Source organism: Grammomys surdaster, unplaced genomic scaffold (genome assembly GCF_004785775.1).
Source record: "Grammomys surdaster isolate TR1022 unplaced genomic scaffold, NIH_TR_1.0 126198, whole genome shotgun sequence".
NCBI lineage: Eukaryota > Metazoa > Chordata > Mammalia > Rodentia > Muridae > Grammomys > Grammomys surdaster.
This window is the reverse complement of record NW_021621003.1, coordinates 6,164,560-6,192,239: the sequence shown is the minus strand read 5'-3', so window position 1 is coordinate 6,192,239 and position 27,680 is coordinate 6,164,560. Positions and strand designations below refer to the sequence as shown.

Sequence of the window (27,680 nt, the reverse complement as noted above, 5' to 3'; positions counted from 1 at the left end):
CCTCCCCTCCCCTCCCCTCCCCTCCCCTCCCCTCTCTTCTCTTCTCTCTTCGAGACTGGTTTCTCTGTAATAGAACTTGCTTTGTATGCCAGGCTGGCCTTTAACCAGAGAGATCTCCTGCCTCTGCCTGCTGAATGCTGGAAATAAAGGCATGTTCCACTACCTTTTGAAGAGTGGTTACAAGGAAGCTAACACACATTCCCTTCCCGTAGTCAACTCTGTGTTGAGACTCTGTTGCTGAGTATTACGTATCACAACCGCAGGTCAGTTATAACCATGTTTACAGATGAGGAGGGAGGCTATGCCTCAGGAGTAGAAACTTTTATAGCAATTTGGGATTCAAACTCCATATACCAACAAATACCTACAGAGTATTTTCCTATATAAAATATTGCCTATATGAAGGGAAAAATGAAAAGGCTTTTCCAAAGTCTACTTTAAATGTCAGTGATAGAGGCCTAGAAGATGGCTCGGGGTAGAAGTGCTTTACTTTTACCTTAGCTCTGAGGTACTGAGTTCAAATCCTTTGAACCCATGTAATAGCTGGACAGGAAGCAAAGAGTCTGCAGTAGCAGCATCTTACAGGGACAAAGGAATCCTCAGACACTCATGGGCAAACTGGTATGCACAATGGAAAAACAACACAGGACATCTTGTCTCAAATGAGGTAAAAAGTAAAGACTGATACTTAAGGTCGTTCTCTGGCCTTTGTGTGTTTTAAAGCATGCACATGCCCATTTTAACCAACACATGAATGTGCACACATTCACAGGACAAAGTCAGTAGTAGAATTGTGTTTAGGTATCATGAGTTCAGTATGTAAATGACAGGCTGTATGAAATAAAATGTAACATCTGCCTCACTGCCCCAGAACAATGGGATTCTACGGCTGTAAGCATGAATTACACGTTTGCTTTTCACATGCTGGATAATGTAGGTTTCGAGTTCTAGAGTTCATAAGACTAAGTTCACAGAGAATGTTCTAGGGCCTACTAATGCTCTGGCCTATCTTACCTGGGTTCTGAGAATAGTTACTAATGTACATTCAGAGGTTGCTCTCCATCTGGTGTGGCTGGTTTTCCTTCACTGGGTGTGAAGGGACTTTGAAAGTAGGTAAGAGAGGGACTGACTTTAGTTGGCCTTGATTTGTAGATCTGAGGAGAGGGAAACGCCAGCCGAGGAAGCACTGAAATGATTAAAATGAGAGAATGAGTCGATACAGTTAGGTCCGTCGATGTATGAGGTGACTGGAACAGGCAAGTGGGATTGATTCTGTGCTGCCAAAGAGATACATCCTGTGAGATAAAAGGCATTCTTAAAAGTTGTGCTTTGTGTATTTCGTTTGATACAGGCTTATCCCTGCATGGACTGAGGGATTCATCCCAGATGAAGTCGTCTGAGCCTATAGTTGTACTCTTTGTCACCTTAAAAAAAAAAACCACATTAACCTTTAGGTTGAACATGTTAAGTGTCTCAACTTTGATGCATGACCACTTGTATTTTATTTTCCTTATTTTGTATGATTGTGTGTGTTTGTGTGTGTGTAGGCCAAAAGACAACTTGATGGATGGAGTCTGTTATCTTCTACCACTCTATGGGTCCCAGAGGTCGTCAGGTCTGGTGGCAAGCCCTCCAACCCGCTGAGCATCCTTGCCAGCCCGAGTAACCACTTTCTATTAGGAAAACTTTCGGTCTGTTGCGTACTTTCATGTGTCAGTGAGGTTCTGTGCAGGGAACAGAGAGGAGGGGGCAGCTGTGGCGGGCGGGGGGCGGGGGTGCGTGCCTCCGCTCCAGAAGACGCCACCATCCTTACTTCGGCGGCGAGGACGCGAGGCTGCTTTGCGGCTGCCGTAAAGTGCGGCTGGCCCCGCCCCCGGCGCTCCTGTGACGCAGGCGCCCAGAGCTATTTGGGCGGGAAAAGGCGGCAGGCGGGCGGAGCGGCTGTGGCCACAGCTTCGGGCAGTTCGTGGCGGAGCAGCTTCTTCCCCGGCATGGGGCTGCTGGAGCTGTGCGAGCAGGTGTTTGGCACCGCCGACCTCTACCAGGTGCTGGGCGTGCGGCGCGAGGCTTCCGACGGCGAGGTCCGACGCGGCTACCACAAGGTGTCCCTGCAAGTGCACCCTGACAGAGTAGAGGAGGACCAGAAAGAGGACGCCACCCGCCGCTTCCAGGTTTGTAGGCCCGCGTTCGGACGGCTACCTGGACTTGTGCTCTCGCAGAGTCCCCAGTCCTAGGACAGCGCACTGCTGATCCTCGGCTTGGCATTTTTAAGTTTTTCTAGCTGCCCTGTTTCAGTGGGAGGTTCAGGGTGACTTTTGGATGCTCTGCTTGCAGATCTTGGGGAGAGTCTACGCGGTTCTGAGTGACAAGGAACAGAAAGCAGTGTACGATGAACAGGGGACAGTGGACGAAGACTCTGCTGGCCTCAACCAAGACCGGGATTGGGATGCGTATTGGAGATTACTCTTTAAAAAGGTAAAGAGCTTTAGTGGCTTTGACTAATTCCCATCATTCAGTCCACAAGAAACAATTCGCGAAGTTAAAGCAATCTTCTTTGTTATTAGATATCGCTAGAGGATATTCAAGCTTTTGAAAAGACATACAAAGGCTCTGAAGAAGAGCTAAACGATATTAAGCAGGCCTATCTGGACTTCAAGGGCGACATGGATCAGATCATGGAGTCTGTGCTTTGTGTACAATACACAGATGAACCCAGGATAAGAAACATCATTCAAAAAGCTATTGATACCAAGGAGGTTCCATCCTACAATGCCTTCGTCAAAGAGTCTAAACAAAAGATGAACGCAAGGAAAAGAAGGGTAAGTGAATGTTGTTCATAATACATCTCAGCTGCTTCAAACAAAAGGGGGTCTTGGTGTGTTTACAACGATGGAAATAAAGACAGTCGAAATATGAGCTGCTTACCTGCAGCAGTGATCTAACTGGATGGTCAGAAAGGAAACCCTGTTTATTTTGGTATGTCATGCTGAAAATGATTCCACTTTATGGATCGCTTGAAATCACCCTAGAGTGATTCTGAAAAACTTTTCATATGAAGCAGTCCTTGTAGCTTTGCTGTATGGAGCCTTGTGTGGTTAGCCAACAGGGAGAAGATGGCAGTGATTGTGTGTTGTTAGAAGTGTAGAATGGCGGGGTGGTGCTCCCAATACTTGAGCACTGAGGATTGCCGCTTTTGAGGTTAGGCTGTGGTGTCTGACTCTGTGCTGCCTTGGTTGGCTGGTATATGGGAGGTTCCTAATTCTCCAAAACTGCCCAGAAGAGGGGAAGAAAACACATTTTTAAAAAACTCCTGTAAATACATATAATTATTTTAAACACATACACACACACAAAATGAAGGGGCTGGAGAGATGGCTCAGTGGGCATGTACGGGTCTCTTTTCAGAAATCCAAGTTCAACTTCCAGGACCAAGGTTGGGTGGTGGCTCACAGCGGTTTATAACTCCAGCTCCCAAAGATCTGACACCTCTGGTTTCCGTGTAATCATGGGGTAGTCTCTCCTGTCCTCACTCTGAGGAACACAATTGCCTAGAATTTAGGATTGGGACTTGTTTTTCTTCATACTTTCCTCCCTGTTTAACCAGGAATAGTGGGGATTGTGGCCAAGGAGTTGAAGGTAGCAAACATCTCTGCTTATGCTCTTTGGAAAAATTACCCTGGACTGCTGTTAGAGCAACAGTTGCTTCATCTTGGCTTTCGTAATTGGAGCTGCCTGGAGAGCTGGCAATTTACAATGTTAGGTGTCTGCTGGGTACTTGTCTTTTGTGTGGCTCAAGTGGATGGGCAAAGACCTGGAGCTTTTAGAACAAGAACATGCAGAGAGATAAACTGGCCTTAGAGTTTAGGATGAGTTTAAGGGGCTGCTTTACAGAGAAAAGACCGCCACCCTGTTTCATGCCTTAGAGTCATGGCTGCTGCTTGTTAATTACTTTCTCATGTAAAACAGATCAGCTGTATTAGGTCAGGATTTTGGTTTGACAGACTTAGAATTAGAGGGGGGAAGGACAGTTTGAAGGCTGGGTATAGGGATTAAGGGATGCTGAATTTTAAGAGACGATAATAAAACAAAATTTGTTTTTGTTCTGGAATAACAAGATCCCAATTTATCATTATTCCCAGTAGTAATGGAATTCTTTGCTACTTGGAAAGTTTTACAATGAGTTAGGGCCTCACAGTTGTTGCTGTTAGCTGTTGTGGTATTTTGGCAAATTTTGTTAAATGCAGACAGCTTTGAAATCAGGTAAAGAAAGGCTAAAACTGAATTTGCTAATGTTTTTTCTAACTACTCAGAAAACATTTTAAATTTGTGTGTGTGTTTGCATGTGTTTGTGCCTGCCTTTGTGAGTGTGCATGAGTGTTGGGTGCCCACAGCCAGAAGAGGCTGTTGATTCCCTGGAGCTAGAGTGACAGACAACCTGGTGTGGGTGCTGGGCATGTCGTCTGGAAAAGTAAGAAGTGCTGCTAACAGCTGGGCCAGCTATCCAGCTACAGAGAAAGCCTTTAAATTACCGCAGCTCACAAGGCTGCCACCAGTGAGGGGTTTCAGATGAAGATCCTGAAGTGCCTGGTACCTGGCTGTGTGACCTTTCAGTTCACCTAATAGGTTCCTTTGTGTCATATGATTTGGGATCAGAAGTACTTGTGCTCTCTAGGAAGTAGAACTGGGAATAAAATAGAGGATATCAGACAGCTTGCCCTAAGCAGTTCCTAGAACTCCAGCTCTTAACATTTTCTTTAAGGGGAAGAAAAATGTATTTCTGTTATTTCTTGGTTGCCATGGAGTCTGATGAAAGCTTCTCTTCAGGCTCAGGAAGAGGCTAAAGAAGCAGAGTTGAGCAGAAAGGAGCTTGGGCTGGAAGAAGGAGTGGATAACCTGAAAGCACTCATCAAGGTAAATGTGGCAGGCTCCCTCACAGGCCCCTCTCACGGTTATTGTGTATACTGCTTGGAATGGATTTCAGGGTTTTTTGTTTCTTTCTTTTAAGGTACAATTACACATAATTTGTATCATCTTTTTTGCTTTTGAGAATGTACAGTTCAGTGAATTCCCACCCCCGCCCCAAAAAGACAGCTGTCACCACTACAGAGGAAGCACATACCTGTTATTAGTCACTAGTGTGCTTTACCCCAACCCCTCCTAAGGATGAAATACTTTGTCTCAGCGGACAGTGTTGCATTTTGAAAGCTGTGTTTTAACTTCTCAAACAGAACAGACAAAAGGATCGGCAAAAGGAAATGGACAATTTTCTGGCTCAAATGGAAGCAAAATACTGCAAACCTTCCAAAGGAGGGAAAAGAACAGCACTCAAGAAGGAAAAGAAATAATGGAGTTTTTCTCTTCACGGGTCCTTATGTGTCAGTGGTATGGTGTAGACAAGGTGATGGCAGCCATTAATGTTACCTTTGAGAGAAGTTGTCTGTCCTGCCTAAGCCAAGCAGGATCCATCAACCTTATCTTAGCAGTTTCTAGAATTCACCTAACACTGTGAGGGCTTCTGGTGAAGGATGTGCAATGGTGATGGTTGGGAGGGTGGGTTTGACATTTGGTTCCGTGGGTCTTGTGCCCAAAGAGCACTATCTAGAATATTGGTTTCTGTAGACTGCTCTTGCTGATATGCATGCACTGAAGAGATACTCTACCTATGGAGAACACCCCCAGAACACTTGAACAGCTGTCTTCTAAATAAATGCCAGCGTGCTTTGGTCTTAATCCTACGCAGATCTTCTTTTCTTGTTCTACTGTTAGGTTTTGTCTTCTGTCCTTGCAGTAGGAGATGTGGGTTTTCATATTATTGCAAACTTCTTCTTAAGATTATATGTGGCTAAATAAAGAAAAAATAACAAAGGTCTGGTGGATTATTTAAATGACACCATGGGTCTATAAAAATAAAGTGTTTTATTTAAAGGACTTAAATAATCTAGTCAGCATTGCAACAGACAGGCTGGCTTTGGCACACATAGATGTCACAGTCCTGTCTTTGCAGGACACAGGGTTAGGTATTTTACTGGCCTTGTCTGAACTTTTCATCTGCAAGAGAGCCAAACTCATTAAATTGCATCTATTAAGTACAGCAGGATTTTTATGTGTTTTGATGTTTTGTGTGGCTTCAGATGAGTCTCAGTATGTAGCTCTAGCTAGCTTGCAATTTGCTATGTAGAACTATACTCAGGTTTTTTGAAGATGGATACTAACTAGCTTTGAGGGCACACACAAGGGTAAGGAAACGGGCTAAGTGACCTGAGGCTACTCTGAGTCATAGTTGCTCAGGCCACAGATACAGATCTGATAACAGTGTATTCATTGTACAGATTTTTGAGAAAGATTTTCATTTACATCTTGAGTTGATAACTACACTACAATATGTGGTATATTTGTAGTGACTATTCAAGTCTGGATTTATATCATGTGTGTAATAAATCTCTTCCCGTTGAGCATTATAATTTAAGGTGGACACATCACACATTTAATTTGTGATCACAAGCACAATAGAACTAATTAATATATAATGCAGTGTGGGTTATTTGAAACATCTATTTCATAGCATTAGAACTTGGAATGATTTAAGTCACCTTCAGTGGACAACCATTTGAATTTAGCCACTTTTTGAAAATTAGTAATGTCAAAGTGGTGTGATAATTAAGGTAATAGTGACATTTTAAGATAGGCTCAAGCCATAATTAACACTATTGCTGCATTCCCAGTTCCCTTGAGAAGCTGGTGGTGGAACTAGTGGAAGAAGTTCTTCAGTTTGTTCCACTGCTCTTTGAATGGAGACCTGGCTCAGAGGTGAAGTGCTTACAAGCATGAAGACTGCGTTTGGATCCCCACCACTGACAAAGCAAAAGCCTATCTTGGTGCACAAATGAGGATCTCCAAGTTCAGTGAGAGATCCTATCTCAAAATATGAGATGGAGAAACAATTAGGAAGGGCACTTAGTGATCTCTGGCCTACACATGCATGCACACACAATTGCACAAACATGAGCACACAGACTCTGATGTCAAGCTGACTTGTAAGGCTGACCTAGGAAAGAAACATTAGTTTATACCAGTGTTGATACCTTTGGTTAGGTCTTACTTCATTCTGCTTTTTAAAGAGAAAGCTTGGCTAGCAAGATTGCTCATCAGGTAAAGGCACCTATCCCCCACCCTCAGCTCCCCAAGTCTGATGATCTTAGTTCAGCCCTGGGACTGACTCCTAAAAGTTCTCCTCTTACCATATGTGTATGCTCCTACCTGCCATTCATATACACAAAAATTAAGAATGTAATAAAGAACTTAAAGTTTAGGAATGACATTTATTTGATGAATATATCAGATTGTTGGCAGCAATTTCTCCTAAAAATATGTTAAAACTGAGTGCAGTTCTCCAGAAATTAATATAAGTAGAAATATTCTGAACCCAGTGATCTGAATCATTTGTGTGTATGTAATCTCAGAATTGTACAAGAATCGAACAGGTGATTGGTTACAGACAACATGAGCAGTGATTTGGGGTGGTTTTTCCTTGTCAAGTCTTTGGGTACAATCTTTACTGCCCCATGGAATAGGTTAACTAAAGCTGAAAGAAGACAGTAACTGCACACAGAACAGTTCCCTGTGCAGTCTTTGGCAGATACTCTGTAGTATTTCTTGGACACCTGTACCAAGATAACTCTTGATGGACCAAGCTGCTGTTTGTAGGAGCTCTGCATCATCCAGTGCCTGAGTGCTGGTGCATGAAAGCCTCCATGTGTTCTCAAGTCTGCGGCAACTTGCAGGTTCTCACTTGCCCTATGATCACTGCCTGGTTCTAGAGATGGGCCCACCTCTGCTCTGAGGTTTTGTAGACCCATGTGACTGAGGACCTGTTGGACACAGAATTACACAGAGTAACATTAGTAAATGGTCTATATTTGGTTAGTAAACATCATATGTCTCAGGGACTTTTACATAAATTTGTAGTTGGACTTTAAATTTGGAGATGGTCTCTTAAGTACTGAGAAGTATATATTCACCAAGGCATTAAAAACCATGTTTAAATAGTTTACCTTATTGAGAAAACTACTAGAGTCTAAGAAATAAAAGGAAGCTGGATGTATCATATACTTTTCAGTTTCAGCACTGGGGAGGCAGAGGCAGGAGGATCTCTTATTTCAAGGTCATCCTGGCCTGCATAGTTCCAGGGTGTCAGGGCTGAAAAATTAAGACTTCTGTCTCACCGGGCAGTGGTGGCACACGCCTTTAATCCCAGCACTTGGGAGGCAGAGGCAGGCGGATTTCTGAGTTCGAGGCCAGCCTGGTCTAGAGAGTGAGTTCCAGGACAGCCAGGGCTACACAGAGAAACCCTGTCTTGAAAAAAAAGACTTCTGTCTCAAAACCAAAACTGTAGCCTAGTTTTGCTTGAGAGCCTACTCATTAAAAACTGAGATGCACATTTCAACAACTTGAAGGTGTTAAGACTAACATCTTACTCAAAGTGTAGCTCAATGTAGTAACTAGACTGGAGGCTTAAAAAAAAAAAAAGATTCATGCTGGATAGTGGTGGCACATGCCTTTAATCCCAGCACTCAGGAGGTTTGAGGCCAGCCAGCCTGGTTCACAGAGTGAGTTCCAGGACAGCTAGGGCTACAGAGTGAAAGCCTGTCTTGAAAATCAAAAAAGATTTATTTATGTATATATGTGTGTGTGTGCTGTGTGTCTGTTTGTGTGCCTAGAGTGTATGCCACACATGTACAGGTACCTACGGGGGCCAGAAGACGGAGTTCTCGGAACTGGACTTTAGGAAGACGTGAATTGCCTGACATGGATACTAGAACCTTAGGCTCTCTGGAAGAACAAGAAGTACTCTTAAAACCACTGGGCCATTTTTTTTTTCTGGTCCCTCAAATATTTTTTGTTAAAAACAAACAGTATTTACCTTAAAGATCAATTTACTTGGGTTTTTATTTTTTCGGGGGGGGGGGTGTTTCAAGACAGGATTTCTCTGTATATCCCTGGCTGTCCTGGAACTCACTCTGTAGACCATGCTGGCTTTGAACTCAGAAATCCACCTGCCTCTGCCTCCCAAATGCTGGGATTAAAGGTGTGCGCCACCACTGCCTGGCTACTTGGTAGTTTTTTAAAAAGCGGAAATCAGGAACTTTTTTGGCTTTGAGCAGTTGGCCTTTCTTTTAAACCCATCTTGAGGTATAAAAGATGGGGGACAACTAAATCTAGAAGAGCCGCAGGAAAGGAAGATAGAAATAAAGAAGATAACAGTAGGAACTGCAGCCCATCTGTACCTGCAGACCCCCTGCCAGGTCGGGCCTGATGAGGATACTCAGATGCACATGAACTTCGGTACTGTGTGTCTGGCTGAAAGAAAAGAAAAGGCATCTTAGGATGTAGCTTCTCTCAAAAGATACTTGTTTGAGGCTTACAGAGAATATTAGTTCCTTTTCTGCTGCTTTGATAAAACATGAGCAAAGTAACTAAAAGAAGGGAAGGTTTATTGAGTCCATCAAGGAAGGGAAGCGGAAAGCATGGTGGCCGAACAGCTGAGAATCCACATCTTCAACTACAAGCAAACAGGAAGCAGAGAGATCTATCTAGCAATTGCTGGGAGTCTTTAAACTCTCACACACCCTCAATTGATAAACTTCCCCCAGGCAGGCCATACCTCCTCAACTGCCCAAACAGCCTCACTGGCTAGGGACCAAGTACTCAAATGCCCTAGACATGGGGAACATCTCACTCAAACCACCACACAGAGGAAAACCTTGATTTTGACAATGAAAAATTCATCTGCCAACCTGTATTGAATTCCAAGTAGAATATTCTAAGCTAGATCATCACAAAGCAAATTGCTAACTTGTAGGGATTGCATGTTCTGCAACTGTATTACTTTGTTTTTCAGAAAATCTCCATGTGGTGTAATGTTGCAATCAGATACAAAAAGATATTTTATTTTGCCTCTACTGTATTGGAATTGCAGGTTTGCAACACCATAGCTGGCCAAAAGGATGCCATCTGATGTTACAGTGTGTTATTTAAATAGAATCAACACTGTTGTGAGGGGAAAGTACCTAGAGATTCCATGTTCTTCGGCAGTTTTCAGAATGGCAGCAGTTGTAGCTCATGTACCCAACTTGACCCTTGAACTATCTACTAACAGTGGTGGGAGATTGTATTTGTATGTTTCACAGGGCTCCCATAACAAATGACCACAACGTGGGCAGCCGAAACAACAGAAAGGTGAGGGATTAGCAGATTGCTTTAGGGGCCACAAGGTAGTGACTGCAATGACTTACCATGGCTGTTGAAAAAGTAAAAAGTAAAAGTAGCCATAGATAAATGAGCTTGGTGAGTCTGCTTTAATAAAGTATTATTTACAAAAACAGGCAGTAGCCCTTGCAGAACTCATGGACTGAGGTTTTTTGACTCCTAGCCTAGACAGAAGCACCAAAGAACAGGGTTCTAGGCAATAGCTCCAGTTCTAAGGCTCAGCACTCTCACTTTCAGTTATACTGAGCTGCTACTCTATCTTACTGATAGGGAATGGGGGAAATAATGCTAAGGCAATTCTTACTGTTATAAAGTAAGCTTGTTTTTTAAAGACACTCTGAAGTGCTTTCATATGTTCAGTTTTATTCCTAAGGCAACTAAAACTGAAAGGAAAGAACATACAGAACATAAACATTGCTTAACAAACGTTCTGATCAATTATGAGACTGATTCAGACGTTCTTAGGCTTCCAGGATTCACAGTGAACCTATGAACCAGAACTTCATTTCTCTTTTGGCCTTTTCTGTGACTTTCCTCTTAACTCAAGTCTCATGAAATTCTGAGTTAAATAGTGAATGCCCTTCAAAACTCACATCATCCTGGAACTTGTGAATGGGATTTAGAAAACCATTTATTTGCATAAGTAATCAAGTTAAGGTGAAGTCATATTTTAGAGTGGACTATAAATTCAATGGCTGTTATCTTTTAATTTTTATTTTATTGAAATAGGCATTTTGACTGCATGTATCACCAGGAAGTTAAACAGACACTTGTGAGCTGCCATGTCGGTGCTGAGAATCGAAAAGACAATGTTTTAACCACTGAGCTAGCTCTCTAAACCCAACTGCTTTAACCACTTAACTAGCTTTCTAACCTCAACTGTTTTTTTTAAATTAATTTTTCTTTGTGTCTATGAGCAATGTAAGTGTGTACACACATGTGTGCACATGGCAGGGTCCCACCTTTAGTGTGGTTCTCAGGAGCTGCCCACCTTGTTTTGGCAACAGGGTTTCTCACTGGGATCTGGGGCTTATCTATTAGGCTAGGCTACACACCCATCCTGCCCAAGCATTGCAGGCAACCACAAAAGCTTTAGAGAGGTAAGAAAGGTTCTTCTCTAAAGCTTGCAGAGAGCTTCCAGTTTCTGTAACTGTAAGAGTGATACATTTCTGTTGTTTCAGCTGCTCACGTTGTGGTCATTTGTTATGGGAGCCCTATGAAACATACAAATACAATCTCCTACCACTGTTAGTAGATAGTTCAGGGGTCAAGTTGGGTACATGAGCTATAAATGCTGCCATTCTGAAAACTGCTACAGCTCATAGAATCCCTAGTTAAGCACTCAGTGTACGCTCAGTCATTTCCCTGTTTGCCAAGCCCTCTTGCCACAAAGCAGATGAGGTAGGAACCATGTACTGACCTACAGGTGTGCAAGGTCACATGGCCCTGGTCCTCAGGATTTTTTCAAGTACTTCCTTAAAAGTAAAAGGGCTAGTAAGTGCACAATAATTGAGGAGGCAACTGTCAGCATTTAACACACCCATCATGAAGAGGGTCAACTCAGCTCACTCCTAGTCCTCCACCTGACCCCACTTTATGGTGTAAATTGCATAAAAGCAGTCAGGCTGAGCCGGTATGCAGTGGAGCTTGTGTGTGCTTATGTTCAGAGTATGTTGCTGAGATTTTTATTTTATGAGTAGGGCATTTTATCACCAACAGAATGAGGCAGGGCACCACTTAGGATTTTAGGAAGACATATCTAGAATGGTATTTTATCATTAGAACATCCAACTATTTTTCTTAGAGTTAATCAAGCCTCTAGATAAGTCTTAAGTTTGCCAAACATATTCCCCTCCCCTTGCCCCACTTCTTTCCCTAACTATCAAAGACAAAGGAGCTTGAGGCAGAAGGATTAGGAGTTCAAGACCAGCATGGGCTGAGACACTGTTAACTCCTCTAAAACAGATAAATAGGAAGCACTTTACCAAAAATGACTGAGTTGTGTTGGGTCTAGAGAAGACAGGCAAAAGGAGCCTTTCTTGGGGCTGCTGGTTAGGCTCGTCCACCACTGCACTTCGGGCTCTGCTGGAGTCACCGTGGGATTTCTGTAGAGGAGACGAAAGCCACAGAAACAGCTAACTGTGCCCTGGGAGTTACACCTGTTCCGTATTATTAACCTTGTCCCAACATCAGCTGCTCTGGTACCTATTCCTAAGCAGCTCCAACTCCACTGCCACGGGCTAGAATCCGGTTTGTTTTTGGCAGAGGACAGTGTAATTCAAGGTTAAGTCCTACAGAACTACTACTGCTGGTGAGAGCTCAGAGGAAGCCTGGGAAGGCGGGGTGAAAGGCTTACCGTTGGCCGTTGTGGCCCCATGGCGCTCAGGTGTTCTACTTCAGCTGTTCCAATAGGTGGCAGCAGATTGTTCCGACCCAAGGTCATTGGAGAGGGAGAAGAGAGTGTGTCTGCTGTCACTGCACTGAAGATCCCAGCAGCAAGACCAATATGCGAAAGCAAAGTTGTAACAACACAAAGTGATGAGAAACTTGGTAAACCAAGCCCTCAACTCAGTGTGCTCAGGAGGCTTGAAGCCACCTAGATTTTCAGAATAGGGGCAACATAGAGGGTTTTTTTCCTCCCTTAAATTTCACAAATGTAACTCTTCAGCTGAATAAACAGAATGAACTCATCCAGTTTTGTATTTCACTAAAACTTAAATAAAACTTTGAGTTGGATTAAACCTGCAGACAATGCACTGTGTGACTATGTAGTCATTAACTTTTGGGCATAGCCTCCGTCTTCTACTGAAGCCTGATCTATGACGATTCTCACAATTATTGTTATTAGCTTTACCAGTTTCAGAGAGTCTGCGTTTGAAACCTACACCCGGGGTCCTCTGAGGATTTCTTCTGCAGGCCATGGTGTTCCAGCGCGTGAGTGGCTTGTGCTGATCGGATGAAGAGTACGTGGTGGGGGATTGCGCCTCCTGGCAGACTGCGTTGTATACGACAAAGATGACGTACTAAGCTCCATGGCTCGGTTTGGCCAATTTCGGTTTGAAAGGACGGAACTGGACCCAGGCCTCATAAGTAGCTTGTCATCAAGATCTCTAGTGGCCAAATCAGAAACCCACAATGAAAATCACCACATACAAGAAGACAGGGCTCAGGGTAAAAAGCCTCAACCTGAGACATTCGGGGAAGAAAAGGGCAAACTGGCTTCCAGAAGGTTATCTAAGATTCAGACATGAGAGGCTGTTCTTAGGGGGAGGGGGGTGGTGTTCAACAGCCTAGGCCAGGCTGAAATTTGAGATCCTTCTGCTTGGCCTGTCAAGTGCATGGATTATAGGAGTGTACCTGACAGTGCCCTACTTCAACCAACTTCCTAGAAAGGAGATTTGGGAAGTGCCCATGATCCACTGGCCATACAGTCACTTGTTCAGTTACAGGAAAACCAAGGCTGACAGGCACTCAGTGCTTCCCACTCAGGGTCCTACAAGATTTGAGGCACTTTTTGAGTGACAAAATGTCCTCAGAGTTAGAGACTGAGGCATCAATCAGTGTGGCTCTCATTTTGATACTGAAATATAGAGAGTTAAGTTGCAGGGGATCCAAAACCCTCCTCTGAGCTCTGTGGACACTGCATACATGCGCTACATATACATAGTGGAAGCAAGCATTTATACACATAAATAAAAGAAGCCTCTAAAGTGTTGCCTATTGGAACCACTTGCCCCTTAAATGTTTTCCTCCCTGGATGTGTCTGGCACTCAGTGGTGCAGAGGTGAGTGATGTTGCTTTCCTTTTCCTCAGCATTCTACTTAAGCTCTACAGTGTATTCCAATTCGAGCTTCTTACAGGAGCTTATCCATCAGGGAGAGATTCCTTGGCTGCAGAGGCATCCCATGAATCAAGAGGCCATTCACGTTTGGCTGATGACCACTTGCTTGACAGAAACTCATCTATATGTCAAAAGCAGACATTGGTTGGTGAAGACACCTGCTCGATTTGCTAAATTTGCAAAGTTAGTGTTTCCAGTTAGGTTATTTATCCATTCCCCCGACCTTGTGCCTTAATAGTTGGCCAGTAGCCCTCAAAGACCACCTGTCAAGAGAACAGTGTTCTTTTTGTTGTTGTTCTGTATTTCTAAGTGATAGCTCATCAATACAGATGAAAGCACTTAATAGCCACTCTCATAGGGGAGAGAGAACATTATTATTGCTTACAAGAGAAAAGAAAACCTAAATAGTAAAGTCACAACAGAGAAAATAAGTGCAAAGTCATGATCATCTTTATCAGTGCATGGTCCTAAACCCTGCAGACTTTTCTCTAACCAGCCTGGAGTGCTGGTTCCATTCACTGTCCTTTTCTATTCTTTCTTTCTTTTTTTGGTTGGTTGGGCTTTTTTTTTTTTGGTTTTGGTTTTGGTTTTTCGAGACAGGGTTTCTCTGTGTAGCCCTGGCTGTCCTGGAACTCACTCTGTAGACCAGGCTGGCCTCGAACTCAGAAATCCACCTGCCTCTGCCTCCCAAGTGCTGGGATTAAAGGCGTGCGGCACCACCACCCGGCTGGTTGAGCTTTTATATTTTTAAATTTTCATGATAGTATCTCTGTGTTGCACAGGCGGGCCTTGAAATGATGGGCTCAAGTAATCTTCCTGTGCCAGCCGTCTGAGTAGCCAGAAGTACAAGGTGCATGTCTCCCCACATCCTATTTAATAACCTAAATTCCTAAGGCTTTATAATCATAGTTGTTCTAATATGGCCTTTAACTATTGCTTTTGTCTTAAAATATTTTCCTTCCTCTTTCTCTCAAGAACTAGCTGTAACCACTTCTAATTCCAGCACTTGAGAAGCTGAGACAGGAGGGATTGTGAATTCAAGGCTGGGCTGGGCTACATAATGAAACCATCTCTCAAAATAAGTATGTTGTTATAAAATTTCAAGCTAGAAATAATGCAACCAAGGCAAACACCCAAGCAAGCTTCCTCTGGCAAGAACAGTGCTGAGTTCTCACAATCCGCTCTGGGGCTTACCGGATTTGAGGTGATTGACAGCACCTTAGACTGCGGCACTCGAGGTAAGACCAAAGGATGCTGTTCGTTCAGCACATAGGGACTTCCCGAATCCAGTCTGGTAATTTCAACGTTACTCTCATCATCTGAGCAAAGGAACAGTATCTATTATCTATAGGTATCTTCTGATGGAAAGTACTGACAGAAAATCTCCCTGACAGCTAGTAGTCTCAAGAAAGGCTTCATTTACATCTACAGATCAATTGCATACACCTGTGTAAGTTATAAACCCTCAAGCTCAGGTGTAGTTTAAAGTGGTTTCCAGGCTGACGATGGCTAGTGGTACCAAGCAGAAGGATAAACAGAGATCTATGACAACCTTTGGAATATTTTACATCGGTGCTGCCCAATGTGGTGGCCATAAGAGGCAATACAATGGGACACTTAAAATGCTGTATTCAGCAGTATAACTTTAGAACCTTCAGATCATTAATCCTGACCTCAGGTCCCATAGACAATGCCAATGAAACTAGAAAGCGTTAAAAATCATGTTTTCTACAAGAAGACCAAGTCCCCTAAAAAAGGAGCACTATCGGCTTTGGAAAGACTTCCAAAATTGGAATGAACAGACATCAAATGTACACCAAAGACTTTCTCACAAACAAAGAAACAAACACACCAAAAAAAAAACAAAACAAAAACAAAAAAAACAAAAACAAAAAAAAAACACCCTGAAAATATGAGTAAGTGCAAACTATAAAAATCAATTTTTTAAAAGAACATAATAAATCTACAAAATCCTCTAAACTAAAATGTGAGCAGAAACAGAAAACTAGGAGCGAAATCTGGGGCTGCAGAGACAGCTCCATGGTTAGGAATGCCTGCTGCTCTCCCAGAGGACCCAGAGTTTGGCTCCCAGCACCCACATTAGGCAGCTCACAACCACCTGAAACCACAGTTCTAGGGGAGCCAATAATCTCCTGGAGCTCCGCAGCACCAGCATACACATGTGCATGCACAACTTCGTGCAGACACACACACACACGCACACACACAAATAAAAATAAATTTTAAAAAGGGAAAATCTTAAGTAAATGTTAAAAGGGTTTTTCCTGTATGCAAATTATACTTTAGTTTTAAGAAAATGCACAAAAATATCCTCTTCTATACAAACAAAAACATTAAAGCTTGAAGAACAAGACTGACAAGATTGAGCACAGGAACCTATGTCCGAGTAGTGAGACTACAGACTCACCATCACTTTGCATAACTGTTGTCTACTGAACAGCGGCCACCCCTCTACGTGTGTATGATAAGAAATATGCAAGGATGTTCACAGCATTAATGCTGTAGCTGCCAAATTACATTGTACTATTTCTAAAACAAACTGATATTCAAGATTTTTGTAGTTCAGCTGGGGTGGTGGTGGTACACGTCCCAGCACTTGGGAGGCAGAGGCAGGCAGATCTCTGTGAGTTCAAGGCCAGCCTGGTCTACAGAGTGAATTCCAGGAAAGCCAGGGCTACACAGAAAGAAACCCTGTCTTGAAAAACCAAATCAAGAATTGATTTGGCTTACATTTATTTGTTTGTATGTGTATGTGTATGTATACATGTGCCATGGTGCTCCTATGGACGTCCCATCAGAGGACAACTTGACAGCTTGCTCCTTTCACCAAGTGGGTTCTGGGGAATCAAACTCAGGTTGTCAGGCTTGACAGCAAGCTCCTTTACTCTCAAGAGCCTTACCACCATAAACTGGGATTTTTGCACTTTTCAACATTAAGCACAATCAAAAACAAACTTGAGGACAAATCATGTTTCTGAGTGAAACCAATATGAACTCTTGTAGTCTTCATTGCCTCTAAATCATTTCCATTATCATCATTTCGTTCAGAGATGGTATATCTTTTCATAATCAATTAGTAGCAGTGACGCTTGTTTCCCCATTAGCAAATTAGGATTCAAATCTTGGTAATAATTTAAAGCGAAGTATTTTCTTCCTAATTTAGCATCTTGATTGAGAATGATAACAAACACAAGCTATGAGGCCTCTGAGGGCTCTAGTTAGTTCTGTGTATCTTCAGGGTGGCCCAAAGTGCACTGGGTGAGGTCGGCAGAGTATTAAATTCTATATGCAGGCAAATGCTGAAGCTCCTGTGAGGAACAGGGGCCCTATTTATACATCTGCATTTGTGAGAGATTAAGAATACTGCTTATGGGCTGGAAAGATGGCTCAGTTGTTAAGAGCTCCGGCTGCTCTTCAGAGGACCGGATTCAATTCCTAGCACCCACATGGCAGCTCACACCTGTCTTTAACTCCAATTCCAGGGTATCTGACTCCCTCACACAGACATACATGCAGGCAAAAAAAAAAAAAAACAAAAACCAAAAAAAACAAAAACAAAAAAAACAAAAAACCAATGCATATAAAAAATACTGGTTACATTACTCAGCTTTATATATTTTTGGCTTACAGAAAAACATAAAGCATAACAGGTTGTCATGTGACTAAACTGCAGGTTAGTTTTTTGTCAACACAATTTAGAGTCACCTGAAGAGAGGGAACTCAATTGAGGAACTGCTTCCATATGACTGGTCTATAGATATGTCTCTGCAGCATTTTTTTTTTTTTAATTACTGATTGATGTGGGTGGGCCCAGCCCATGGTGGGTGGTACCACCCCTGGACAAGTGATATTCTGGGGTGTATAAGAAAGTAGGTTAAGACTGCTAGATGGCTCACAATTGTCTGTACTCCAGTCTCAGGAGGTCTGACACCATCCTCCTGGCCTCTACAGGTACTGCATGCAAATGGTGCTCAGACACGCATGTAGGCAAATACATGTCAACATAAAAATAAGATAAAAATAATCTTAAAAAAAAAAAAAAGGGAAAGAAAGGTTGAACAAGCTATGGAGAACAAGCCAGACGGCAGCATTCCTCCATGGCCTTTGCTTCAGTTCCTACCTTGTTTTCCTTGGTGATTGACTAAGATCAGGACAAATTCCACCCTTTCTTCCCCAAGTTGTCTTTGGTCATGGTGTTTATCACAGCAACAAAAGCAAACTAGATCAGCTTTCTTCCTTATATACAGGAGATGTTGCTCTACTGGTTTGTTCCAGTGCCAAACAGTATGCTCTCATGCAAAGAACCACTTGGTCTATATGGAAGACCTGAATGCAAGTGTTATCTTTGCACCAAGTACAGGAGTGTTATTTACAGGCTGTTCCCAGTTTCCTTTACTCTGGAGGGCAGAGCAGAACAGAGTGGCAATGAAAATAGATAACTGTCCTTGAAAGGAGTTTTTGTCTGGCTCTGTATGACAAAAGTTCACTTTCTTTCAGGGCCTTTCAGTCAATTAGACTTAGAATTTAGATCTTAGAAACAGGGTTTTATATAGCCTGGCCTGATTTTCAATGCCTCATCCTCCTTCCTCCACTAAAGTGCTAAGATCTAGGTGTGTGCCACTACAAGTTAAGCAGTTGGTTTATTTTCCATTTGTTTGTCTATGAGGGTTTGTCTATGAGGGGGTGGGAAAGCGAGCATGAGCATATGCTGGTAGGTATCATGTGCCAAGGCATGTGTGGACATGTGCAAAGGTCAGAGAGCAACGCTAAGGAATCAGCTCTCTCTTGCCCCCTCATGAGATTGGACATAGGTCATCAGGCTTGCACACACACACCTCTACTGCTGAGCCCTCTCACTGGCCCTGACTAGGTAATTTTAATGAAGAGCATTAGTCCTGTTCTCTTGGGTCTCAGAAGGGAACACACATAGACAACATCAAACACAGCAAAGGTTGGACAACTGGAATTCACAATAGCTGAGAGAGTGTGCATAGATAAAGTCACATTAGAAAAATTTGGGGGGGAGATGCCACTGGTACTGGTATAGTTTATCACACGACCTACCAATTCTATGCACATTATATGCAAAAAACCATAAACTACCCAAATAACTGAGGGAAGGTTTCTTTTGTCTTTGCTTTCTTCTTCCCTCTCTTCCTCTCTCTCTCTCTCTCTCTCTCTCTCTCTTCCTCTCTCTCTCTCTCTCTCTCTCTCTCTCTCTCTCTCTCTCTCTCTGTCTCTCTCTCTCTCTCTCTCTGTCTCTCTCTCTCTCTTGAGATAGAGTCTCTCTTTGTATCCTTAGCTTGCCTTAAATTCAGAGATCCTCCTGTCTCTGCCTCTCAACTACTGAGAAGTAAAGGTGGGTACCTCTATACCTGGTTTAGGGGAATGGTTTCTTTTTGGTTTTTGTTTGTTTTGTTTTGTTTTTGGAACAGGGTTTCTCTATGTAGCTCTGGCTATCCTGGAACTCACTCTGTAGACCAGCCTGGCCTTGATCTTCTGCCTCCCAAGTGGTGGGATTAAAGAGGTGTGTCACCACTCCTAGTTTTGGGAAGTGTTGGGTTCTATGTAGTTAAGCTGGCCTTAAACTCCTGATTCCCCTCCTTTGCCTCTAAGCTGGGATCATATGCACACACCATCATACCTGGCTATTCTTAACATAAATTTAAAACAAAATTAATCTGTGGTATTGGAAGTCAAGAGGAGCTTCTGGAGTGCTGGTAGCATTCTTCTATTCTTGATTTGGATGCTGTTCATTCAGGAATATTTACTTTAAAATTATTTTATTTGTATGCAGTATTTGTTATTGAACTCAGAATCTTGCACATGCTAGGAAAGTGCTCTATCACTGAGCTACACTCCCACCTCAAAAGTATTCAATTTGAGACTGGAGAGATGGCTCAGCAATAAAGAGTACTTGTACCCAGCTATCTAGTAAATTTGAGTCCAATCTTCGTTGTCTCAAAAAAAAAAAAAAAAACCTATTTGCTAGACTTTTGCTTCTAGACAAGATGTAACAGTGACAGGATTTACTTACTCACTTGCTTAAAATAGCCAATAAAGCCGTAAGACATTGGCTTTCATACAGTGGACAGTGGATAATAATACAATAAAGCCGTAAGACATTGGCTTTCATACAGTGGACAGTGGGTAATAATACAACACATCCTGAAGATATAAACAAATGAGACGTGACCTACAGCTGCCTAAGATGGTTTCCAAGATCAAAAACTCAAAAGATAAGCGACAGGAAAATACAACTCATAGTGAAGAGGGTGCCAGAAGCAAGACCACAGGTAGTAACAGACTTCAGGTTTCTCTACATCCCACCTTTTGTCAGGGTCTCACTACGGAGCCCAGGTTGGTCTTGAACTCAGCATCCTTCTACTTCAGGCTTTGCATATTGACGTTACAAGCATGTGATAGAACACCCAGCATTATTCTACTGTTTCAAATCATGAGATGGAGGCACGGAAGCATAAAGATCATACAGATCAACTTTGAGCTCACACTGGTGAAATACAAGTCCAGTGAATAAACTTAGTAGCATACTTAAAGCACAGACGAGACTGATGAAATGAGAAGGCACAGTATGCAGTGTCACAAAGAAAACAGAGGGGAAAAAGAAATTTAAAGCAAGGTTGGGGTTTATTAAAAATAATAAATTTATTAATATAGATTTGAGTATGGACATTAAGGGGGAGAGGAGAGAGACAGAGGCTATTATAGGCAGACAGACACAGTTGTATACAAGCACAGTTGTATACACACCCAGGGTGGCATGAGCTTCTCAGAGAGGATGGCCTAAGAAAAAGGTTTTTAAAGCCTAAGTTATCTGAGGGTTCTATGATCAGACAAATCCACTTCTGAGTGACCCAAGTCATGACAGATGATTAGAAAAAGGAAAAATGTGAAGAAATAATGGCTAAAAACTTCAATGAAAGCTTACTAGATCTACAGAAGCAGGAAATCCAGCCACTCAGGAAGAAAACTATGTCAAAGTACATCATCAAACTGCCTGACACCAGCAATAAGGAAAAAAACTATTACAAGTGGCCAGAGGCTGGGTGTGGTGATGTGTGCCCTCGATCCCAAGTCTTGGGAGATCAGGCTTCTTGTTAGAAGTAATGCAAAGCAGAAGGCCACAGACAGTGTCTTTAAAGTATTCGGTGGTAGACTGTTGGTAGACTAGAGAACATTTAAGTACAAAAAGAGTAACTGGCAGATCTGTGCACAAATAATGTTAAAGAACATTTTTTCAGACTAGTCTTTTAAATATTTTATTAATTTTTTATTTTATATGTTTGAGTGTTTGTCTACATGCATATATGTGCACCACATGCATGCAGTACACAGGGAGGCCAGGAGAGGGCATAAGATCCTCTGGAACTGGAGTTACTGATGACTGTGAACCACCTACCATGTGGGTGCTAAAATCTGAACTCTTTCCAAGAGCAGCAGCATATAACCACTGAGCCTCCTCTCCAGCCCCAGGCTAGAAGTTTTGTGTGTGTGTGTGTGTGTGTGTGTGTGTGTGTGTGTATCTATGTTTTAAAACAAGTGTTTTGTAATGAAGTAAGACTTACAAGTAACTTTAAAATCTATGGCAGTTTTCCCAGCACTCAGTGCTGTGCAGCCATCACTACAGTGCCATTTAGAAAACTCCCATCACTCCAAGCCCCTTCTTCTTCCATCCCCTCAACTCGTGTCTGTGCTTTTGTCTGCTCTGAATGTTTTATATGAACTAAGCAATACATTAATAATATATGTGTCTTCCTGTGTCTGTCTCCCTTCATTTAGTACATTTTCAAGGCTCACTCATGCTGTAATAGTAGTTGGGTACTTAACTCCTTTTTATGGATGAATAATGTTCTACTGTATGGTGTATTAGTCTGTCAGGACTGCTTTAACAAAATTACAGGCTGTGTGGCATACACAATAGACACTTATTTTCTCACAGTTCTGGGGTCCAAGATCAAGATGCCATCAGGGCTGGGCTCTCTTAAGGCTTCTCTCTCTGGCTTGTAGATGGCCACCTGCTTGCTGTGTTCTCATTCGGCCTCTTCTCTGTGCATGTGTGGAAAGAGAAAGAGATCTCTGGTGTCTCACCAGCCTATTGGTTTAGGGTGCTGCTATCCCATGGCCTCACTTAACCTCAAGTACCTCACTAGATACCCTAAAAGCACACTGGGGGGTAGAGCTTCAACAGAGGAATTTTAGAGGGTACACAATTTAGTCTACAACATACATATATGTCAACATTTTGTTTATCTAGTAACTGATGGACACTTGAGTTTCCACTTTAGGTCTTCTTCGGACAATGCCTCTATGAACATGCATGTGGAGGTTCTTGTGTAAACAGTGTTTTCAGTTCCCTTGGATATATACTTTACAATACAAGTATATATACAATATACTTTGTAGAGGAATTTCTAGGTTATATGGTAATTTAACATTTTAGGAACTTTCCACAATAGCTGTACATCTTTAATTTTTGTACCAGCAATTCAAGAGGGCTCCAGTTTTTGCAAATCTTTCCCCATTTGTTTATCCTCAAAAGTAAGATTCACTACATTTTAGTAGAAGTTCTCTCTCTCTCTCTCTCTCGCTCTCTCACACACACACACACACACACACACACACACACACACACACACCCCAGTGGGCACAAAGAGGCATTTCACTGCGGTTTTATCTGCATCCCCTAATGATTAATTGGTCTACACCATCTTTTCATTGTGATTTTTGACCATTTATAGATCTTTGGGGAAATATCTGTTGAAAGCATTTGCCCAGTTTTAAAAATTGAGTAACTGAGTTGTGTGTCCTTTTTAAAATTAAGTTGCAGTTCTTGATCTCCTCTGGATACCAGTTCCTTATCAGATATATGATAATATTTACATATATGTATATAATACATATACATGTGCGTATGTATACATATACACCTATATATACATATATATTATATATATTTTTATATGTATATATTATAATCATATATCATGTGTGGCTTGTCTTTCACAATCTTGAGAATGTCTTTTGATATACAAGTTTTCAATGTTGATGAAGTTCAACTTATTTTTTCCATTACGCTTGCTGTCTCATCTAAGAGCTCACTGTCGAATCCAAAATTTGATATAAGCTTTCTCTGAAAGTTTCATAGTTGTCACTCAAATTTAGTTTTTGATCAATTTTAAGAGTACTTTTACTATTTTAAACGTTTACATTTATTCATTTACTTATTGGTATGTGTATGGACATACATGTGCCACGGCACATGTGTGGAAGTCAAAGGACAATGTGTTAGATTTGTTTCTCTCCTTCTTTTATATAGGTTCCAAACACTGAACTCAGGTTGTCAGGCCTGACAGGCAAGCCTCCTTAGCCACTGAGTCATCTCAACAGCCTGTTTATCCACTTTTGTAAATAGTGGGATGTTAGAGTCCAACCTGAATTTTTTCTGTGTGGAATCTACTTGCTCCAGCTGCATTTATTGAAAAGATGTCACCTGCACTGACTAATCTCAGCAGCCCTGTTAATAAAATTGTTGGAAGTAGATGTTCGGGTATATTTGTTTTTACTACACTGATACATTTGTCTTCTGTTAGTCTTAATCAAAGATGTATTTTAAGTATTTTAAAATAAAAAAGTTAGTTCTCTAACTTTGATCTTTTCAATATTGTTTTAGCTGTGGCGGGTCCCTTGTAGTTCCAGAAGACAGTCAGGATCTGCTCACCCATTTCTCAAAGGAAAAAAAAAAAGCAGCTGAATTTGTTTTTGTGTTGGTGGGTTTTGCATATGAGAGTCAAGCACTCTATCACACTCTGTATGACCATACTCCCAGCTCAGGCAGTTGGTGTTTTGATAGGGACCACACGAGACCTACAGATCTACTTGGAAGTACTGTCACCTTAACAGTATGATGTCTTCCAACCCACGGATATGGGCTATCTTTCCCATGCTTCTTTAGGTTTTGGTCTTCTGTAATTTCAATTGGGTTTTTTTTTTTTTTCTGGTTTCAATACACAACTCTTCCATTTTGAGGGTTAATTTTATTTCTAAATATTTTAGTAGACTAGAAAACTGGCAGTATAAAAGGAAGAGGAGGATAATTAGAGACATAAAGCTATTATTCATTTTTATTTTGTGTCATGTACAATGTACATGCAGTGCCTGTGGCGTCCAGAAGAAGGCGTGAGATCCTCCCGAAACTGATGTTATAAATAAATGAATTGCTTAATTCTGTTTTTGACTGGCTGACTTTGCAAAATAAAGTTGCCATGAAATCAGTCACAAGGATTTGTATAAAATCAAATCCTTGTGTACACAGGAATAGAAGTGGACCTTTTCCTAGCTTAGCTTCCACATGAAAATGTAGCATTGGCCAATACTTTGACCTCAGTCTTGTGAGACCCTAAGCAAAGGACTCATTAAGTTGTTCTAGGCTTTCTAATCCACAAATGTGTGAGATAATAGTATGTGTTATTTAAAACTGTGAGGTCTAGAATAATTTGAGTGGTAAAGAGAAACATAATTTGTAACAAAACATATATCTAACCATATAACCCAGTCATTCTAGTACTAGTAACTTGCCTAAAGAAACAGAAATATGTACCCCTAAATTCTTGTACATTAGTGTCTGTACCAGCTAAAGTGGAAAGCAGTTCAAATGTCCATCAATAGGTAAATTGATAAAATCTGGCTTCATGAAATAACACCCAGCAATAAAAGGATTTACAGATGCATAAAGCCAGGTAGCTAAATCTCAAATCATTATGCTGAGGTGGAAGAACCTGACAGAGGAGTCATCTACTTTCTGTCATTGCAAATTCTTTAGCTTTTGTAGATGTCTGTGTAAATGGAGTTAGATGATATGTACTCTGTCTTAGTTAGGGTTTTATTGCTGTGAAGAAACACCATGACCACAGCAACTCTAATAGAGGAAAATATAGGTTTATTATCATCATGGTGGAAACATGGCAGTGTGCAGGCAAACACAGTGTGGAGAAGTAGCTGAGAGTTCCAAATCTAGATTGGCAGGCAGCAGGAAGAAAATGTTGCACTGGGCCTGACTTTAAGCATTTGAAACCCCAAAGCCCACTCCCAGTGACACATTTTCTCTAACAATGCCACATGTACTCCGAAAGGCTACAAGTCCTAATCCTTTCAAATAATGCCATTCCCTCTGAGCCTATGGGGGTCATATTCATCCAAACCACCATATATTCTGTCTGGCTTCTCTCAGCAGAAGCAACTTTTGGAAACAGATACAACATAGCAGAAGCAGGGGCTTAAAAAGGACATGAACTTCTTTTTTTTGTTGTTGTTGTTTTTTTTTTTTTTTTTTGGTTTTTCGAGACAGGGTTTCTCTGTGTAGCCCTGGCTGTCCTGGAACTCACTCTGTAGACCAGGCTGGCCTCGAACTCAGAAATCCGCCTGCCTCTGCCTCCCAAGTGCTGGGATTAAAGGCGTGAGCCACCACCGCCCGACTTAGGACATGAACTTCTGGGAGTAATGGATGGTCACTGTACTGACTGTGGTGAGGGCTTCATAGGTATATAGTACATAGAATAGAACTTACCAAACTTTACACTTCATGTATGTGAAGTATCTTGTGTTAATTATTCTTCACTGAAACAATCTGAGAAGCATGCACCATTTACATGGTTTCCTCACAGATATGTTGGAGGAAAAAGTACAAACTTTGATGACCATAGATGAGGCCTCATTACTCCTCCACCCAGTCTCAAATATTTACTAAGTTCTTTGCTAGTTTCTGTGAGAAACACGAACATTAATCAGACTTATTTGATAGAATATAAAAACAAAAATAAAAAAAAAAACACCCTTATTTGGTCTCTACCTAGTTTCTGGCACACAGCTCCTGAAACCCTTAGAGTCTTCAAAGCAATAGTATCTTTCTATGTTCTGAAAATGTAGATGGTAGTTGGGAGAGTCTGAAGAGTTTCAGGATAGGGGCAAGGGAGAATTAACTGACAGTGGGAGCTTCCAGACTACTCAACACTTGAAGGTGCCTGGAGAGTGGTATGGATACATTCTTCTGTCTCCCTACACTGTCTTTTGTACCTTTTATTTCACCCATATTCTTTGTGGTATTCTTTACAAGCCAGCAAGCCTAAGTTTCTGAGTTCTGTACAACACTCTAGCAAATTAATAAAACCTAAAGAAGGGTATCCCATGAATTCTAATTTCTGACTAGAAGCACAGATCATAGGCTGAGGCTTGAAACTGTCAAATGAGGTATGAGGGGGGAGAGATAATCCTTTGAATCTAAAGCTATCTTCCAGGCAGTATGAGAACTGAACCATAGGATACTCAGATGGTGTGTGAGAATCTATTAAGTGTGGGAATACCCCTATACAGTTAAGTGTCAGAAGTGTTGTGGGGTGTGTGTGTACAGGAAAAAATAATGGTTTTTGCTATCTCTCATACTTAGGTACTATTATAATAAAGCATATAACCTTGACTTCTTAGAGCCAGACCTGATAACACAGGCCTGTAAATACCAGCTACTCAAGAGGCTGAAGCAGGGGGATCACAAGTTCAATGCCTGCCTGCCTAACTCAGTGAAGCCTTGTGTCAAAATTAAAAAGTAAAAGAAAAGAGTTGTGATATAACTTGATGGTAGTGTTTGCCTAGCACACACAGGGTCCTGGGTTTGACCAGCACCACACATACAGAAAAAGACTGACTAGGATTCATAAATCACAAATAGTTATTTTTTACATTGGTTTCATGGGGATCCTTACCAGAAGCAAATCCCTCCCAGTGACTACGTGTCAACTGCTCCATACAGCCCACAACCTTGCTCCACACGTTGTCAAACACATAAGCAAGAACATCCTCTTTCATGCAGTAAAATGGTGCAATGGGAGGGTACCCTAATTTCTGTTTCTCTGTAGCTGCTTCTGATTTGTTTCCATGAAATCCCTCTTCCCTGGAATAGAAGCAAGAGGGAAAGATTTCATGATTATTCTTCCCTGAGCACCACCATTGTCCATGACACTCAGAAATGTTCTTGGTGTGCCTGCTCCACCCTCCTCCCCTCAGCTACTGTAGCATCTGAAGCTGCCTTGTGAGGTAAAGGATTCTCAGTAGAAAAGCTGGGTTCCTTCTTTATCTCCACCCTGTCCTAGAACCCTACTAAAAAATTGGGGACTGAAACAGACAGGAACTCCTCTGGAGTTCCTCATGAGCCAGTCCATCTGCTTCTCTAAGGAAAATCCCAGCAGCCTGGGCTGAGGAGGGGCTGGCTGGCAGTGTGCTTAGTTACCACAGACTGCTATAAAGAAAGACAAAGCAAATGTAGGAAGTGGCTTAGAAATGGAGAAACATTCCAGATTTCTACAGTGAAGACTGCCTTCGGGCAGCAGAGGTTCCAGAACGGCAGGACAGAGGCTCATGCAGGGCAGTGACCTAAGGAAGAACTAGCTTGGCATTAGTAGGCGATCTAAGAGGATCAGAATGATTGTGCTGAGCTGTATTTGTTTGTTTTAATTTTTAAATGTGTTGCTATGTAGCCCTGATT

General features: G+C 41.9%; 2 protein-coding genes across 4 annotated transcripts in view; one reads left to right on the top strand and one right to left on the bottom strand.

Annotated features, from left to right (window-relative positions):
* The first annotated feature begins 1,881 nt into the window (after positions 1-1,881).
* Dnajc9 (DnaJ heat shock protein family (Hsp40) member C9) lies at positions 1,882-5,865 on the top strand. The gene is made up of 5 exons (XM_028758584.1): positions 1,882-2,171; positions 2,335-2,475; positions 2,565-2,819; positions 4,825-4,911; positions 5,229-5,865. The coding sequence occupies exons 1-5, from the start codon at positions 1,992-1,994 to the stop codon at positions 5,343-5,345; spliced, it is 780 nt and encodes a 259-aa protein (XP_028614417.1). The 5' UTR covers positions 1,882-1,991; the 3' UTR covers positions 5,346-5,865.
* Positions 5,866-7,299: 1,434 nt separating this feature from the next.
* Fam149b1 (family with sequence similarity 149 member B1) overlaps positions 7,300-27,680 on the bottom strand; it is a 34,848-nt gene continuing 14,467 nt past the window's right edge. The window contains exons 7-14 of one of the 3 annotated variants that reach the window (XM_028758530.1): positions 26,902-27,089; positions 15,302-15,426; positions 14,125-14,228; positions 13,152-13,376; positions 12,623-12,746; positions 12,252-12,371; positions 9,285-9,357; positions 7,300-7,868 (exon numbers count right to left, since the gene is read on the bottom strand). In XM_028758530.1, the coding sequence (XP_028614363.1) occupies positions 7,801-7,868; positions 9,285-9,357; positions 12,252-12,371; positions 12,623-12,746; positions 13,152-13,376; positions 14,125-14,228; positions 15,302-15,426; positions 26,902-27,089 (1,027 nt within the window). In that variant the 3' untranslated portion in view covers positions 7,300-7,800. Of the gene's footprint in view, positions 7,869-9,284; positions 9,358-12,251; positions 12,372-12,622; positions 12,747-13,151; positions 13,377-14,124; positions 14,229-15,301; positions 15,427-22,086; positions 22,196-26,901; positions 27,090-27,680 lie in introns of those variants that run through there. The other 2 variants (XM_028758529.1, XM_028758531.1) reach the window with 2 other exon arrangements.

Coding starts and splice junctions, on each gene's coding strand:
- Dnajc9 (XM_028758584.1), top strand. CDS start 1,992: ATGGGGCTGCTGGAGCTGTGCGAGCAGGTGTTTGGCACCGCCGACCTC. Junction 2,172..2,334: donor ACGCCACCCGCCGCTTCCAG/GTTTGTAGGCCC, acceptor CTCTGCTTGCAG/ATCTTGGGGAGAGTCTACGC. Junction 2,476..2,564: donor GGAGATTACTCTTTAAAAAG/GTAAAGAGCTTT, acceptor CTTTGTTATTAG/ATATCGCTAGAGGATATTCA.